General features: G+C 43.3%; 1 protein-coding gene across 16 annotated transcripts in view; it reads left to right on the top strand.

Annotated features, from left to right (window-relative positions):
• The window catches only part of ST6GAL1 (ST6 beta-galactoside alpha-2,6-sialyltransferase 1), a 160,609-nt gene that overhangs the window by 108,941 nt on the left and 36,072 nt on the right, over positions 1 to 15,596 (top strand). For 14 of the 16 annotated variants that reach the window (XM_032298305.1, XM_032298302.1, XM_032298297.1 and 11 more), the window contains 2 exons: positions 2,712 to 3,368; positions 8,187 to 8,284. In XM_032298305.1, coding sequence (XP_032154196.1) covers positions 2,762 to 3,368; positions 8,187 to 8,284 — 705 coding nt within the window. In that variant the 5' untranslated portion in view covers positions 2,712 to 2,761. The remainder of the gene's footprint in view (positions 1 to 2,711; positions 3,369 to 8,186; positions 8,285 to 15,596) is intronic. The other 2 variants (XM_032298314.1, XM_032298313.1) reach the window with 1 other exon arrangement.

Below are 15,596 nucleotides of genomic sequence, written 5' to 3'. Positions count from 1 at the left end.
TGATGGTTGCAGGATTGTTGTTGTACCCAGCTGTTTGGAGGAACTCTTCCTTTCTGGGAAACCACACCTTGGAAAGTAGGTACTGGGCTGCTGCTCCTTGAGCCTCCACTCCTGAGGCAGTGAATCAGGCCCTTCCTGCCATCTCCTTTCATTCAGATATATCAAAGCAAAGTTCCAAGTTCACTATTTCCAAATCACTTAAGCAACTTTGAAAATTATTTGTATTTTCAAACCTTAGCATATTCAGCTATAAATGGAGCTCATAAAATCTGCTGTGCTTATCTCACAGGAGTATAGCGCGTCTGTAAAAACTTATTAATACGAAAAGTCCCAGTGAGTTGTAACACGGCGCACAGCTGGGTTGGCAGGTGCAGGACTGATGGCGAACGTGGCTTGTCTGCGACTGTCTGACAGATCAAGTTGCCTCTCTAGTGACCTTGAGTCCCACTTGGTCACACTGACATCTCACTGCGCTTTATCACAGATGCATGTCCTTGGGTGGAAAGAGGATGAACTTTTAGAGTTAGACAGACCTGGGCTGGCATTCTGGTTCTGGAACTGACTTGCTATTGACACTGGAGAAACCCTATAATCTTGCCAAGCCTCAATTTTTAATCTCCTAAAATAGGGCTGTCAATATCTCTATCATAGTGTTGTTGTAAGGTTCAATAAGATATTTCAAGGAAAGTGACTACCATGTAGTAGGCCCTCCCTAATTTCGACCTTCCTTCTTCTCTTTAATTCCTCTTCAGCTGTCGTAATGGTCACGTGATTAGCTGTGTTAGGTGTCTGCAGAAATTGAATTCCTTAGTTTCTGGTAATACAACAAGCTTTCCACCCTTGACTTCATGATCTTATATCTGAATTCTTCTTCCTTTGTGTACATTTAATCATTTATACAACTTCAGCAGCCCAAGGTAGAAGCCCGTCGTTCCCAGAGCCACTGGTTCCTGAGGTCTGGGCTGGTGGAAGTGCTGCTTTGTTTGGTACTGCCAATGGATTCCAGGAATGAGCTGGATGTCAGTTCATGAAGGAGTTCCTAGGGAAGACCCTGGAGCTCAAGTCTGCTGAGTCGTGGCTGTGGCTTCATGCTGTCGTCTTTGCTGTCCTCCATCACCTCCACAAGGTCCCCATGCTGAGCAGCTGCTTTCCTCTCTCTGTTCAGAATGCCGCCTGTGCCTTTTTGCTTACCTAGTCCAAATCCAATTAACGACATCCCCTTGTTTGGTCCTCCTAACACTGTAAATCACACAAGGCAGAGATAATTATTCTAAAAAACTCAGGGGCAGAAATATTAGCTGACCTGCCCAAGATCACCAAGAATGGGGGTGAGAAGCCAGGTTTCATGAATACCCTATCCAGCAATCCCACTACCTTATACTGATATCCTTAGGAGCAGGATCCATGGGAAGGGACCTCAGTCCCTGGTGGGTTAGCAAAACCCCTGAGGTGACTGCTTTGATATGTTATTATAAATAAACCCTGTGACTGGGGAAAGAATGTAATGTTTTCCAAAAGATACAGACATTGTTTGAGTTCAAAGTGCTTCCAGTTTCCATTCAGTTACACAATAAATTCTGAGAAAACAAAGTAGGTGTTTACCCAGAAATAAAGAGGCCTATCCAGTCTCTATTTGCTCAATGAAATCCGTTGTCCAGAACTTTTTGCAGTTCTGTACATGTTGTAGGGGAAAGGACATGGGTTGTGGAGTCAAGTACGTTTGGATGTGAATCTCAGGGCAACCATTTTCTCGGCTCTGTGACCTTGGGCACTTACCTCTGAGAGCCTCAGGTTGCTAATCCATGAAATGCAGATTATAATACCTTTGAAATGAACCCTGCATGGGTTAGGAGATGCCCTTCATATTAGACTATGATATACGTGGTGCCCCTGGAGTTGCGTCTCATGGTGGCCCTGGTTATGCTGAAGTTAAGTGAAATAACATCTAGCATCCTTAATGAATCTTTGTATTCATTTCCTTAGTTGGCTACATGTCTGCTCTCCTACCTGTATTTCCTAACCTCTATCGCGAGGTGAGTCAGCTTCCTGTCTCAGTGGCGCTCTTCTTGCAGGGCAGTGCATGGAACTGAATATTTTGTGGTGGAGCTAAGCCTTGATATTCTCACGCAGGAGTCCAACATCACAGCCCTTAGGGAGATGCATCAGAAATCTATGGCATCGTCTACAACGAGAAGTCTTTTTTCTGGCTATGTTGAAAGGGTGTTGGGCCACTTAATATTTTAGAAAGTTTAGGTTTGGTAATGTAAAACAGTCAGCCTGCTCTTTTTTTCCCCAAACGTGCACGGTTTCCTTTAACATATAAGGACCTAGCAACCGAATGATTTGCAAGGTGTGGTTTGCAAGGTGTGGTTTCTGACTTCAAGAAACTCAGAGTGCAGTCAGGGAGGTAGACCAAGGCAACCAGAAACGAAGATTCAGTATAGAAAAAGTAACGGTGGGGGGACATATAAAGCATTCATGGCTAAAGAGGAAGAAGGGAGTGTCTGAGGGACTGCTGTCTGCATTCAAACTCAAACTGAGGCCGACTTTTGTCGAGAGTTGCCAAACAGCTTGCATAGGTGGATAGGAGGTAGATCAGGGCTGGAATTCACCTGACTTGAAATCGATTGCTCAGCCCATCGCTCCACCTCATGCCACGTTGGGTTTTTCTTTACATCATTTTGTTTTTTCCCTTGTTTCACTTTTTTTAGGCTTGTTTTCCTGCTTGGAACAAAGTGGCTTCCCTGAACACATCTTCATTATGATTCACACCAACTTGAAGAAAAAGTTCAGCTGCTGTGTCCTGGTCTTTCTTCTGTTTGCTATCATCTGTGTGTGGAAGGAAAAGAAGAAAGGGAGTTACTATGATTCCCTTAAATTGCAAACCAAGGAAATCCAGGTGCTGAAGAGTCTGGGGAAATTGGCCATGAGGTCTGATTCCCAGTCTGTATCCTCAAGCAGCACCCAGGACCCCCACAGGGGCAGTCAGACCCTTGGCAGTTTCAGAGGCCCAGCCAAGGCCAAACCAGAGGCCTCCTTCCAGGTGTGGAACAAGGACAGCTCTTCCAAAAACCTTATCCCTAGGCTGCAAAAGATCTGGAGGAATTACCTAAACATGAACAAGTACAGAGTGTCCTACAAGGGGCCAGGACCTGGCATCAAGTTCAGTGCAGAGGACCTGCTCTGCCACCTCCGGGACCACGTGAACGTATCCATGGTAGAGGCCACAGATTTTCCCTTCAATACCTCTGAATGGGAGGGTTACCTGCCCAAGGAGAGCATTAGGACCAAGGCTGGGCCTTGGGGCAGGTGTGCTGTTGTCTCATCAGCAGGATCTCTGAAGTCCTCCCAACTAGGCAGAGAAATAGGTATGTTCTAGGGTGTTAAGGTTGTTCTGTGAATGGCAGTACTGATTGGGACTGGCTGGGCATATTGATGGTATTAGAGACAAGTGGCCCAAGTCTGGCTCAGTGGACCAGTGAAGTGGGCCCAGGGCTGTGTCTCTTTCAGAGTCACAGTGACACAGTGGGAGTTGAACAGATGATGCTCTATGCCCTGGCATCTTTATCAATTAGAAGAGCTTCATTATTGTTTCCTGCTATTTTTAGTTGATATATATAATTATATGTATTTATAGGGATACTTTGATACATGTATTCGATGTATAATGATCCAATCAGGGTAATTAGAATATCTATCACCTCAAACACTTATTGTTTCTTTGTGTTGGGAACAGAATAGTTTTATTTTGATCTGTTTTAAATTTTGGGATTCTGCAGAAGATTTCATTTGAATAGAGAGTTCTGCCACTACCAATAATCAAAATCCTACAATTGACCTTTGAAAAGTTCTGAAGCATAGACCCCTACATATTTCCATGTTCTGAAATTCTGTTGTTTTACCTGATTAATGCAGAACTGTTTTGGCCTCAGCTACCCAGGTAATTTTCAGCTTTTCTCTTTGAAAAGATTTAATTCTGTCAGTAATTCTTAACTGAGGGCTATGGACCAACTTCAGAGGGTCATGAATCCTTGCAATTGCATGCAAAATATCTGTGGATTTGGTGTGCATAATGTGTGTGTATGTGTATAAGTGTGTCAGTGCATTTTTCCACGAAGGGAGTTTGTAGATTGAAGTTTATTCTCCAAGGGATCTGTGACCCAGTTTCAGAATCACTGGTCACAATATATTAATTTGCTTTTCTTGAAAACCTTTGTAGTGAATCGAGATAGAAACTCTCTCCATATTTGTAAATCTGTGTAACAGGGAGCCTTATTTCTCTTATGCTGAATGTGTTTTCCATTATTTTGAAATGAATCAGCTAAAGAAAGCAAAGCACAGGAAGCTTTGCTCCTCCGTCAGGCTGGAGGTACTGGAGCAGGTGAGGTCATACGTCTCCGTTTTTATTTCCTTCAGTTGACTGCCAGGAAAAATGGTCTAAAACCAAGCACAGGGCTCTCAAAGAAGAAAAGTAGGCCCAAATTGGATTCTCTAGAGCAGAAAGAAATGGTGAGATCACAGTTTCTACCTCCCCAAATAGGCAGTACTAACTCATAAAAGCCACCCTGCTGGCCAGCCCCACCCCAAGTTTTGCTTCTGCCTTTTTGGTTTTTCTTGAACTTTGTTGTCAAGAAACTAAATGTGATTGGTTTTTGTTCATCCATAATGGAACTAAATTTCTTTCTTTCTTCTCCATTTTTGCTGCATAAAAGTAATGTTTGGGGTATCTTAGGTATTAGCTGATCCTTCTTCTGCATGTCAAGTTAATATTACCTGCCTGGTTGAAATTGTACTGAAGTTTGAGACAGGGCCTGATACCTCTGTGAATTGGAACTGCAGCTTTAATTTTATGCACTCCTTAAAGGTTTGGAGTGATTTAAGTAAACATTAATAAAAATACTATTTTTCTATAGACCGCAGTTTCAACTTCAAAATAAGGATTTCCACGGAAGGACTTTGATCCCGAGATGCAATAAAAATTGCATGTTAGACTTCAAATATTCTGCTGTTATAGGGTATATATCCTCTTGGCATTTTGTCTAACAAATGTTTTAAGACATTCATTCATGTATTCTTTTATTTATTCATGGATTCATCAACAATACAAAATAAGAGCTTAGAACACTAAGGGGAAGGGGAAGGGAAAGGCCCTTCGTTGAAGCCTCTTTGAGTTGCAGGCAGCATGCCAGGCCCTTACACTTCCTACTGCATGCGGGATTTGTTGAGTCTATTCCCAACTGTTGAATGGATCAGATTATTTCAAATGATTTGCTTTTACAAATAACATTGCTAACAAGGGTTTTCTGCAGATACCTTAGGTGACCACTATTGACATTCAACAGGGAAATATCCCCAGAAGTGAGGCTAGAAGACATGAGTAAGAGACATTTTATGACTTTTTTTTGTCCATAGCAAGATTTTTTATCAGAGAGAGTGTAATAACATACTCTGCCTCTAGCAGTCTCACAAACCAGCCAGTGGCGGGCTCAGTCATTTTCAATGATTTCTGATAGTTTACTCATACATGTTAAGTAGCTTAGATTTGCTGGAATTTTCATGTCAAACAGTAGCATAATTGTAAAACACTGTCATCCATAGAAGTGATGCTTATCGCACATCTGCTGTGCTCCTAACATGCTTTGCTCTTTTAATGTTCCCAGAAATCCTGGGAGGTTGGTAAGATATTGGTCTCATTTTGCTGGAGAGCTAAATGTGGAGGCTTCAGTGGTTATGCAACTGGCTAATAGCAGACTGGGGTTTGAAAGCAGAGGGCTTGCTTCAAAGACCCCGCTCTTCGTCCCTCTGCTGTTGTGCCTCATAATAACTGTAGCTTCATAATAAAATTTGGTGTGATTATTCATTTGTTATGCTAAAATGTTTCTTATATTCTTATCTATTAGCTTTCCTAAAGAAAGAGAAGGGTCTTGTGAGTTAAGGCAAAAGCAAGAAGCAAGGAGAATTGCTTTGTTCATTCAACAAATACTGATTGAACCCTTCTCATGCCTGGAGATCCTTTGGGTCTCAGCTGTGTCTTTCTCTTGACTGAAGTTCTCAGATTCTGCCGGGAGGCCCTCCCAGGTTTGGTTCTGCTCTCTCCCTTTTTCTTTCAGGACTATGAGATCCAAGGGAAGGAGCAGAGCAAGGTTGGAATATTGACTCCCTCAGGCTCATTCTTGCTGGCTGGAGGTTGGCAATAGCTGTGTTCCTCTCCTAAAGGCAACAGCTCCCGACAGGCATCCCTCCTCAGCTCAGGGTCTCTGCTCATCATCCCGCAGTAGACCTGGGGTAGTCCTGACTCGCTGTGGTCATCATCCCTGGGGGCTTTAGCCTATTCCATGTTGATTTCTTTAGACTGTACCTCAAGTTGGTAAATAGTCCTTTTATGAATCTCTCAGTTACTCCATTTGAGCTTCTCATCTCTTTTCTACTGGGATTCTCACAAGTAATTTATTCATCTGTGAAATGGGAAAGCTAAGTGAAGTTTCTGATGGACCTGTGTTTCTCATACAATTACCACTAATTCCTGTCAAACCAGTGACTGATTCTGACAAAATGTCTTGCAATTCTGAGTTGTGTAAAGATATATCTCCTGCCCCAAGTGCACTTCAGTGTACCTGCCCTTTGAGATGATAACAGTTTGGACTATGTACTTTTCAGGTAATTTTCAAACCATTTTGATGAAATTTTGCCCTATGAGTGAGGATAGGGTGGTAGTGTTTTCATGAATGAGATTTCTGCATTCCTGAGGTTTAGTACATACATTGGAACTGAAATAGAGAGGATTTCATCCTTAATTCTGTGGACATCCTCTTTCTTTTCTTTCTTTCTTTTTCTTTTTTTTCCCTGAGATGGAATTTTGCTCTGTTGCCCAGGCTAGAGTGCAGTGGTGCAATCTTGGCTTACTGCAACCTCCACCTCCTGGGTTCAAGCAATTCTTCTGCCTCAGGCTCCCGAGTAGCTGGGACTACAGGTGCACGCCACCATGCCTGGCTAAGTTTTGTATTTTTAGTAGAGATGAGGTTTCACCATGTTGGCCAGGCTGGTCTTGAACTCCTGACCTTGTGATTCACCTGCTTTGGCATCACAAAATGCTGGGATTACAGGCGATGAGCCACCGTGCCCGGCCTGTACAGCCTCTTTCTAAATCATCTTATACTGAGCCAAATGCCCTCACTTCCCCAAATCCTATCTATGTGGAAAAAGAATGACCCCAAACAACCCAAATAGAACAACAGAGGATTCAGATGACCCCCAGATCCAGTACAGATTTCAGTGATGAGCCCCACATTTGCTTGGCCAGGTAAGATTGAAAGAAGCTGTCATAGGATCATAGGGTTGGGATGGCTCCTTAAAGTCTTCAGTTCTCTCCTCCACCAATTTGGCCAGTGTTGGATAGAGAAGCTTTTCCAAGTCTTCCAAACATGGCTTAGACAGTTGCAAAGACAAGGAGCCAGAGCCCAGGAAGCTTTTAGGGTTTTCAAGGTGGTCTGTTTGATTTTGACTGGATTTAGAACATTGTTTCTGACTATGGCAGAAAGAAAGAAAGAGAGAGAGAGAAAAAAAAAAAAAAAAAAAAAGAAAGAAATTCAGTTTAGCTCTGTGACCTCCTCTTCCATTTCTGCCACACTAGGTCTTGTGACTCTTCCCTGGACCTAAATGGAACACCTGGGGGTTGTCTTGGATGCCATAGTTAAATACTGCCCATTTGCTGAGCACTGCATGCTTTTCAGAGTGCAATGGGGTCCTTTGCACTTGTGGGAAACACTGAACATATGGTAATATTTTCACTTTTCTGACAGAGATAGAAATAAAATCTACTGATGATACCAAGAGAATATTTGGTTTGTTGCTTTGATAACTGGAGTAGCTATTCCACATAAATAGCACACTGGCTTTGTTCACGTTTCTGCTGTGCCAAGGTACAAATGAGTGTCTTCAAATGGGTTTTAGGAATGCCACAGTATGGATCCCTTCAGCCCTTATGGTGGCTGGCAGGCAGGTGGTCATCTCTGCTTAGGAGCTTTACCTGAGCACCACATAAATACTGCCATTTCTCCCTGTGGATCATGATGGGGTAAAGATTGGGAAGCATTATTCCCGTGCTCCCTCCCCCACCTCCTGCCTTTTTCTTTTTCTACATATTGCCAGTGCTCAACACCTCTTTTCTGTTTCTTTATGGTTTATAGATGATCATGAGGCAGTCCTGAGGTTTAATGGGGCACCCACAGCCAACTTCCAACAAGATGTGGGCACAAAAACTACCATTCGTCTGATGAACTCACAGGTAAAATTTCTTCTGTGCAGATGTGGTGTAAGAGAAGGACCACAGTGTGAGCTCTAATGTAAAATGTATCTACTAGGAGCACATCTAAGCAGCCAATTAAGTCTCTTGATCTTCCTGAGTTCCTGATTCCTCACTGGAGAAGAAGAAGGCAGTGATTCCATGACCCAACCTGATGATGTATTTATTTAATTTATTATTATTATTTTTTCTGAGACAGATTCTTGCTCTGTCACCCAGGCTGGAGTGCAGTGGTGCAATTTCAGCTCACTGCAACCTCTGCCTCCCAGGTTCAAGTAATTCTACTGTCTCAGCCTCCTGAGTAGCTAGGGTTACAGGCGTGCGCCACCATTCTCAGCTAATTTTTGTATTTTTAGTAGATGGCGTTTCACCATGTTGGCCAGGCTGGTCTCGAACTCCTGACCTCATGATCCACTTGCCTCAGTCTCCCAAAGTGCTGGGATTACAGGTGTGAGCCACCGCGCCCTGCTGCTTTATATATATATATATATATGTGTGTGTATATATATATATCTATATATATATGTGTGTGTGTATATATATATATATATATATATATATATATATATATATTTTAAAAACTCTTTCATATCAGTCTTTGCTGATGAAGGTATCTGGTGCTCAGGAATATAGAGTTCAGCTGTTCCTGCTGCTGCAAGTTCCTATGTGGAGGCTTGTATGAGGGACAGCAGAGCCCAGAACACCTGGGGGAGAGCGGGAAGTGTTGTAAAAAGTGAATGAAGCAATGCACATGAGAGAACTTTATGAACTGTCAAATGCTACACAACTACTATAAGACATTGTCACCATATGATTATGTGCAATATGGCACTAGATTTCATGTATTATTTCATAAATTCCCCTGGATGAATAGGTTCCTGAATTATTTTCAGGCAGCACATGCTGATTTCTCAATACTAATGGCAACTTGAGAGATAGTCTTGCCACAGGATTCTGTTAACAGATTGTATTAGTGGGAAAAACTGTATTACACATATATCAAAAATTGCACAATAGGGCTGCAACCTACTCATCTCACAACCACCAACGTTTGCCTTTTTCTGAATAAACATATGTGCTCTGGGTGTTTTTACAATAGTGTTTAGTCTGCACACTTCCCTAGGAGTTGTGGGCATGGGGTGGATCCTGGAACAGATCAGAAATACCTTCTCAGCAGTGTCCAGTGGAATGTGTGTTTCTTTCCTTCTCTAGGAGGGCTCCACTTCCCTGTTTCTGTCTCTTCACTTCCTTACTTTCAGGAACTCGCCAGCTAGGCAGAAGCTGCTTCCTGCATAGCCCACTGTCCATTTGAAGCCCACAACCTTAAGAATATTTTTATAATGGGATAGAAATTGAGGAACTTAACTTCTTTGTAAGTGGTCGCCATCTTGTTTTTTTGTTCTCCCTCTAATACCTTTTAATTTTATTTTTTATTTTTTTAAGATGGGGTTTCACCATGATGGCCAGGCTGGTCTTGAACTCCTGACTTCAGGTGATCCACCCACCTTAGCCTCCCAAAGTGCTAGGAAGTGAATCACTTTCTATCACTGTCATGTCACATCTTCCAGTAGCCTCTAGGTGCTTCCAATACCTGTTTGTTGTTCAAACTTATATTTTGGGTTTTGGTATTACTTTTATTATTATTGAGATGAAGTTTTGCTCTGTTACCCAGGCTGGAGTACAGTGGTGTGATCTCAGCTCACTGCAACCTCTGCCTCCTGGATTCAAGTGATCTTCCTGCCTCACCCTCCTGAGTAGCTGGGATTATAGACATGCACTAGAATACCCAGCTAATTTTTGTATTTTTAGTGGAGATGGGGTTTCACTGTGTTGGCTTGGCTGGTCTTGAACTCCTGACCTCACGTAACCACCAGCCTCAGCTTCCTTACAGGCGTGAGCCATCATGCCTGGCCTACTTCTATTATTAGAAGAGATAGGATTGAAAGGAATGGACGGGGTAGCAAGAAGCCCTCTGGGGTAAATGACACACTTACGCTAGACTTTGAAAGATGGGCAGGACTTGGGGAAATGGCAATAGAGGGGCATTCCAGAAAGTGGAACTGGCAAGACAGGGATGCATAGGAAATGAGGGAGACATTCAAATACCCCTGGCTAAGTTGGAGGTGGAGGTGTGGAAGGAGTGGCTGGTGTTGCCCTTTAGAGAGATGAGGCTGGACCTTCATGTCTGCTTGTGCTCTGGCAAGTTTGGAAATTCAGGCAGAGGGTTAGGACCAGCTTTGCCCCTTTCCCTTCTCATGCCTAGTCAGAAATCCTGGAGCTGGAGAGCACTTTAGGGAGCACTAAAACCTCATCTCTACTTCTAGATAAGATCTACCTGAATATCCAGGAGAGATGTTTATTTACTCTTGATTCATTCATTCATTCATTCATTCATTCATTCATTCATCCATCCATTCAACAAATATGTTCAGTATTGAGTAGAGTGTGGCAGTCAGTACATAAACTCTATAGTTAGCCTGCTTGGGGTTGAAATCCAGCTCTGTCTCTTACTAGCCGAAGGATCATCAAGTTACTTCTCTCTAAAGAGGGGAGAATAATTCCCTTTCCTTACAGGGTTGTTGTGAGGTGTAAATGAGAAAAATCTGTGCAAAGCACTCAGAACAATAGCCGGCACATATATCAATAAACGTTAACTGCACTTACTATTGATATTTGCAGACACTGAACTGGTAGTGGACGATACAGTTGTAAGCAAGACAGACTCAGCCCCTGTTCTTATGATGCAATCAAATAGTTTTACAAATAAAGTTGCAACAGAGAACTAGAGAAGAGATGGTCAAGGTTCTAGGAGAGCCCCGAAAGGGGAGACCTGAGCTATTCAGGAAGGTTGGAATCCCTAAGCAGATGGTACTTGGCTGTGTAGAAGGAATGTGTAGATGTTGAAACGGGTGGGATAAGAGCTTTTCAGGAAGAGGCAAGAGCATAGACCCCAAATTCCACAATAAGAGTTTGTGTGGAAGGAAATGGGGGACTGGAAGGACTCAGGAACAGGTGAGTATATGTGGAGCTGTGTGGTGAGAGACAAGGCTAAAAGTAAGAAGGAGTCAAGCTGTGGTCCTGCACTGAGGCATCTTCTTTACGGCAGTATTGGATTTGCATTTTGTAACCATCACTGGCTTCCGTCTGATCAGAGGGGCTTCAGTAGACGAAGAGACATAGTTAGGAGGGTCTTGCAGCAGTCTGGGCTAGATATGCTGGTAGCTTGCACAAGAGGAGGGGTGAAGGTGAATGTGAGAAAAGAATGTCTTTAAGGGCTACTTGGGATTTGCAGTCAACCGTTTTTAATGTCGCATTGGATGTGAGAAGTAAAGGGAGAGGGGCCAGAGGTACAGCTCGGTTTCTTTCTTGTGTAACTGCAGCAAGAAGTCACTGAAATTGTAAGTCAGCCCGTTATCCATGGTTTCTCTTTCTGCAGTTTCATTTACCTGTGGTCAGCTGCAGTCCAAAAATATTAAATGAAAAATTCCAGAAATAAGCAATTCAGAAGTTTAAAATGACACATTGTTCTGAGTAGCGGGATGAAAGCTTATGCATCTTACTTTGACCCTTTTTCATCACAGGAAGAAGGATGAGTACAGCAAAATAAAATATTGTGAGAGAGAAGAGAGAACACATTCACATAACTTTTATTACAGTCTATTATAATTGTTCTATTTTATTATTAGTTCCTGTTGTGAATCTCTTACTGTGCCTAATTTGTAAATTAAACTGTATCATGGGAATGTATGTATGTATAGTAAGAAACATAGTATATGTAAGGTTTGGTACTATCTGTAATTGCAGGTATCCACTGGGGCCTTAGAACATATTCCCGGTGGATAAGGGTGGGGACAAGTGTACTTGAAGATGTTTTGGGTGATGAGGGCTAGGTTCGGGGGGAGGGTAGAGGTTAAAAATATAGGTCTACATAAGGTCAGTGTGCATTGCCTTTTAGATATCTGTGAAGAGATGTCAAAGAGGCATTTGTACCAATGAGGCTGGAGTTTAATGAAAAGGTCTGGGCTGGAGATGAGAGTTTGTGAATTGTCTTTATCTAGGTGGCAGTGAATCAATGGGACTGAATGAGAGCACTAGAGAGAGAAAGAGTATGGAGAGAGGAGGGAAGGCTTATCCAGGAGCTGTGGATAACAAAAACAGAGAGAAGGAGGCAGTGGTCGTGTCATCAGTTACAACTGAGGGGTGAATTTAGGTGAAGATTGAAATGCATGATGAACTCAAAATATCTGAAACAGATCTGAACCAATTTAGAACATTTATTTTGCCATGGGTAAGGATGCAGCCTCAGGTCTGACATGTGCCCAGGGTGGGCGGGGTACAGCTTGCTTTTACACATTTTAGGGAGACATGAGGTATCCATCAGTATATGTAAGATATACATTGGTTCGGTCTGGCAAGGTGGGACAGCTTCAGGTGGGGGGTGGGCGGCTTCCAGGTCATTGGTAGATAAGAGACAAAAGGTTGCATTCTTTTGAGTCCTTGATCGGCACAATTTCTTCTGGCTCAGTGAATCTGCATTTTTACATAAACAATAGGGCAGAGGAAGCAATCAGATATGTATTTGTCTCAGGTCAGCAGAGAAATGATTTTTCTGTCCCACACCTGCGAAGATAAGCTATCGGTTTACATTGTCAGGGTGAAATTCCACAGAACTGTTCTGGGGTCAAGATCTTGAGGCCCACAAGGAATTTCTTTGTGGACAAATTGGTAGGAAGGTGTGTGCTTCTTTTATCTTTTTAGCTATCTTACTTAGGAATAAAATGGGAGGCACGTTTGACTTTCTGTTTTTGATTCCTAGCTTGACTTTTCCGTTGGCTTAGTGATTTGGGGGTCCTGAGATTTCTTTTGCTTGCACTGCATCTGCTCTCTTGCAAAATGCAAGGCCGCTGGTGACCTTAGCAAAACTGTTTGGGGAGAGTGATGAAACAGATTGAAGTGTATAAGGGAGGGAGTGGGAGGAGTGAATGGGGAAGGCAAATTTGGATAGGGTTTTTAAGAAGTTGGTCTCTAAAGGTGAGGAAAGAGAGAGGGCACTAGCTAGAGAGCACTGAGGCCAGTTTTTGTTCCATTCAGCTGTTAGTACAGTAGCAGCCACCCACCCCTCACCCCTCAGCCCAGGGCCAGCGGCTGTGAACATGTTCTGGGAGCAACCTGCACACACTTCTGGGAGCCAGAGTGGGCAAAATGGATCCCATCCTTTGAACACTAGGGATCTGTGCTCTGCCTTCTGATTGTTGCTGCTTATCACAGTGATACAAAGAGGATAGCCTTTTTTTTCTTTTTTTTTTTTGAGATGAAGTCTGGCTCTGTTGCCCAGGCTGGAGTGCAGTGGTGTGATCTTGGCTCACTGCAACCTCCGCCTCTTGGGCTCAAGTGATTCTCCTATATCAGCCTCCCGAGTAGCTGGGATTATAGACACCTGCCACCGTACCTGGCTAATTTTTGTATTTTTAGTAGAGACAGGGTTTCCCCATGTTGGCCAGGCTAGTCTCGAACTTTCTGACCTCAGGTGATCCACCCGCCTTGGCCTCCCAAAGTGCTGGGATTACAGGTATGAGCTAGCCATTTTTATTACACCTCTCCTCCACCCCACTGTTACAGCTCCTTCCCTCTCTGGCTAAGAGACTTTCAGGAGAACCTGGAAGCGCCTCCTCCCAAACCTTGTTTTTCTCTTACTCTTTTTGGAGCTAGACATTGAAGATAGGACATTTAAACAATTGCATATATGGGGAAAATTAGAAAGTCACTGTGCATGCCCCAGCGAAGGGGCACTCTCAGAAAAAAGTTGAGAAGACCTCATGCTTACATCTGTGGCTGATCCAGAGATGTAACAGGAACAGTCAAAAAACCAAACAACAAAAGAAAAGCCAAAAAAAAACAAACCCTGGGGAAGCGTGAGAATCTGATTTCCATAATTACCATGTTGTTAGATTCAAATGTTTAGTTTTCAACAAAAAAATGACAAGGCACAGAAGTAAACGGGAGAGTACAATTCATTCAAAGGAAAAAAATAACCCATCCAGGCATGGTGGCTTGTGCCTGTAATCCCAGCACTTCGGGAGGTGTGGTTGCCAGGGGGCACTGATTGAGCTCATGAGTTCAAGGCCAGCCTGGGCAACATGGGGAGACCGCATCTGTGCTTTAAAAAAAGTTAGCCAGGCATGGTGCTGCATGCCTGTAGTCACAGCTATTCAGAAGGCTGAAGTGAAAAGAATGCTTGAGCTTGGGTGGTTGAGGCCGCAGTGAGCTATGATCAAGCCACTGCCTTCCAGCCTGGGTGACAGACCGTCTCAAAAAAAAAAAAAAAAAAAAAAAGAAAGAAAGAAAGAAAGAGACACATTATAAACAAACTGTCAAAAGCCAAAGATAGAACTTTGAAAGCAGTCAGAGAGAAGTGACTCATCAAATACAGGGTTTCCTTTGTAGGGAGCTAGCCCTACATCACCCATGGGTATCCCAAATTCAGTGGTGACAAAGGAATGAGAAAAAGACGGATTAAGAGAGACAGTGGGACCAGGGGGCCATCACTTTATTACTGGACGCAGCAGTGAAGTCCCTGAGCTCTGATTATCCATACTATTTATTGATTATAATCACTTCGATCTACAGGGTAGAGGTGGAGTAATGGTGGGGAGTGGGTGACATGATGGTGGAGTGAATTAGTGAGCCGGAAGTCAATCAGTGAGCTGGAACTGGTTGGTCATCGTAAGGATTGATAACAGTGGCGGTTTGAGAGTTTTACAAAACAAGAACATGTGGTTATCTTTGGCCTATTGTCTAAGTGCAGCTGATGGAATGTGGGCCTTACAAGGAGCCTATAATTCTGGCTACGTCATAGTGCTATGAAGGGGTTTTATGTCCTTGAGCATAATGTTTATGGTAACAGAAATGAGGTCACCCTGCACTGGAATGTGAGGCATGAAGAGGCCTTCCTCCTCAGAGGCCTCCTGTGGCCTTCCGCAGTTTGTTGTTCCTTGCTTATATGTTACTCATAACCAATTTATGTAGTCACTCTGTAAGTCCTTTCTCCTCTGCTGTTTTTCCCAACATCCTCAGTAAGATTGCCTATTTCTCATCAGAAGTTTTGGAGGCCAGAAGGCAGTGGGCTGATATATATGAAGTGCAGGCAGGCAGGCAGGCAGGAGGGAAGGAGGGAAGGAGAGAAGGAGGGAAGGAGGGAAGGAGGGAGGGAGGGAAGGAAAGAGGGAAGGAAGGAAGGAAGGAAAGAAGGAAGGAAGGAAGGAAGGAAGGAAGGAAGGAAGGAAGGAAGGAAGGA

Source organism: Sapajus apella, unplaced genomic scaffold, assembly GCF_009761245.1.
Source record: "Sapajus apella isolate SASKATOON/1434 unplaced genomic scaffold, GSC_monkey_1.0 scaffold38, whole genome shotgun sequence".
Classification (NCBI taxonomy): Eukaryota; Metazoa; Chordata; class Mammalia; order Primates; family Cebidae; genus Sapajus; species Sapajus apella.
This window is presented reverse-complemented; position numbering and strand designations above follow the sequence as displayed.